Below are 2,358 nucleotides of genomic sequence, written 5' to 3' on the forward strand. Positions count from 1 at the left end.
CCTCGAGAAAGTTTTCCAATTCCTCCCGTCCCTCGCTGACTCGGGACTTTCCCATTCGTCGTTAAAAGTTTATTTGGCCGCAATTTTGGCCTACCATGTTCACGTCGACGGATGCACCATGTTTTCACGTCCGCTTTCGAAATGTTTTTTAAAAGGTTTGTTACACCTCTACCCTCCTATCAAGACTCCTGTCGCTCCCTGGGATCTTCCTCTAGTGCTTCGTCAACTTACGAGGAAACCTTTTGAGCCACTCAACTTGCGATATGAAATTCCTGTCTTGGAAGACGGCCTTTCTAGTGGCCATCACCTCTGCAAGGTGAGTTGGAGAAATACTGGCTTTCCGGCATGACATGCCTTATTTGTCATTCTTGCCAGACGGCGTCTACCTCGTCCCTGACATTTCGTTCCTGCCAAAGGTAGTGTCAGAGTTCCACCTACAGGCAGAGGTCTTTCCAGCTCTGAAATCCCAAGAGGAGAGACTGTTACATACCTTGGATGTCAAAAGGTCACTCCTGTTCTACCTGAACAGAACCCGCCCAACGAGACGTGACTCCCAACTGTTCGTCTCATATGCACCAGCGAGGCTGGGGACTCGCATCACGGCTCAATGCCTCTCAAAGTGGATTGGGGGTCTCATGCACCTCTGCTACTTGATTGCAAAGCAGCCGTTGCCTGGCCCCATCAAGACCCATTCAACCCGGGCTGTTGCGGCTTCCACTGCCTTCCTCCAGGGAGTACCCCTGACGGACATCTGCAAGGCTGCTACCTGGGCCACGCCTAATACCTTCATGAGGCACTACGCCCTAGACGTCCGTAAGAACTCTAATACCAACATGGGACGTCACATTCTATCTTCACCAATGCAGTAAGGACCTACCAGCACCCTCCTCCAGGTAGGCCACTGCTCGCTAATCTCCCATGGGTGTGAAGCACAGAGACCACGTCGAAGATAAACAGGTTGCTTACCTGTAACTGATGATCTTCGAGTGGTCATCTGCGCATTCACACCACCCACCCTCCTTCCCCGCTGCTGTCAGCTTCTACATTTTCCATAGGGGTTGATTTGCGGCGGTTTGAAGGAACTGGCGGGATGTCCGCACCCACTCCTCTGGGCATGCGCGGTGGGGTTCCTGCGCATGCCCGAGGGACTGGGCGCGAAAATCCGTTAAAGAGCTTGCTACAATGCCGATCGATCCAGTGCGTGCGCACTAGATCCCATGGGTGTGAATGCACAGATGACCACTCGACGATCATCAGTTACAGGTAAGCAATCTGTTTTTACTGAAGTTCTTTTCTGCGAGCTAGCTTCTCCTTTTGTTAGTTAGAGTAACTTAAGGTTTAGAGAGGAAAATAAAATTTTTCGCATGTCTGAACCACAATGTAGCAGATTTAAAGTGAGGACAATTAACTGCTGTTGCCACACAGAAATGTTCTCTCAAATCCATGTTGTTGCATGCAAATTAAAAGATTTTGCAATGTGTTGTACTCATGTTGGTTAAATTAAGTCCAGCGCATCTGAAGGTGACAGATCATCAGACTAAGGACTGAATTGGCTTCCAGTATACATCCTAAGCATGTTCCAGTTTAGAAGACTGCATGATGAATTTCACAGAAAGTCATTTGTTCAGCTTTGGGGTGGCGAAAAAAAAAGAGATTCATTCAGAAAGTGTGTCTTAATGTTTTTCTGGTTTATTTGTTTAGGTGATTACAGACTTGGAAGAGCAGTTGAACCAGCTGACTGAGGACAATGCTGACCTGAACAACCAGAATTTCTTCCTCTCGAAACAGCTAGATGAGGCTTCCGGAGCAAATGATGAGGTAGTCCAGCTGCGAAGCGAGGTTGACCATCTTCGTCGTGAAATCACAGAGAGGGAGATGCAGCTCACGAGTCAGAAACAAGTAAGTGTTCAGGAATTAATAATCTTTTCAAGGTTTTTTGTCCAAGCGAAAGTTGACATGATAAAAATATAATTGCTTTATCTAACCCTAAGATAGTTTGCCTCCTTGTCGAGAAGACGTGTAGTCAACTGTACAAAGTTATTTCCAGCCTGAGTTTCTGTTCCTTACCCCCAGTATGTCTCCCCAGGTACCAAAGGTTCAAAACCTAGAAAAGCCTTAGAAGAACAGTTTAAGATGGGTGAGGGCGTCAGAATACCTTATTCTTATAAAAGGGGCCAAAAGAGCTGCAGTAGTACCTAGGGAACGAATTGGTAAGTGTGACATAAAGCAGAGCAGGGTAGGCAGTGTAAGAAAAGTTAAAAAAAAATATTACAAAGAGGAAGAGTTTACATGACCTTAAAGAGTAAAATACAAAGCACCTTAAAAAGGCAAAATGTGTAGAAAAATACATCTTTCCCT

The 2,358-nt window shown here is 46.3% G+C and overlaps 1 protein-coding gene across 2 annotated transcripts in view; it reads left to right on the forward strand.

The window, feature by feature from the left end:
• CIT (citron rho-interacting serine/threonine kinase) overlaps positions 1 to 2,358 on the forward strand; it is a 144,577-nt gene that overhangs the window by 93,510 nt on the left and 48,709 nt on the right. For both annotated transcript variants that reach the window (XM_015425327.1, XM_015425328.1), the window contains one exon: positions 1,702 to 1,899. In XM_015425327.1, the coding sequence (XP_015280813.1) occupies positions 1,702 to 1,899 (198 nt within the window). The remainder of the gene's footprint in view (positions 1 to 1,701; positions 1,900 to 2,358) is intronic.

Source organism: Gekko japonicus, unplaced genomic scaffold (assembly GCF_001447785.1).
Source record: "Gekko japonicus isolate JY-2015 unplaced genomic scaffold, Gekko_japonicus_V1.1 scaffold135, whole genome shotgun sequence".
Taxonomy (NCBI): Eukaryota; Metazoa; Chordata; class Lepidosauria; order Squamata; family Gekkonidae; genus Gekko; species Gekko japonicus.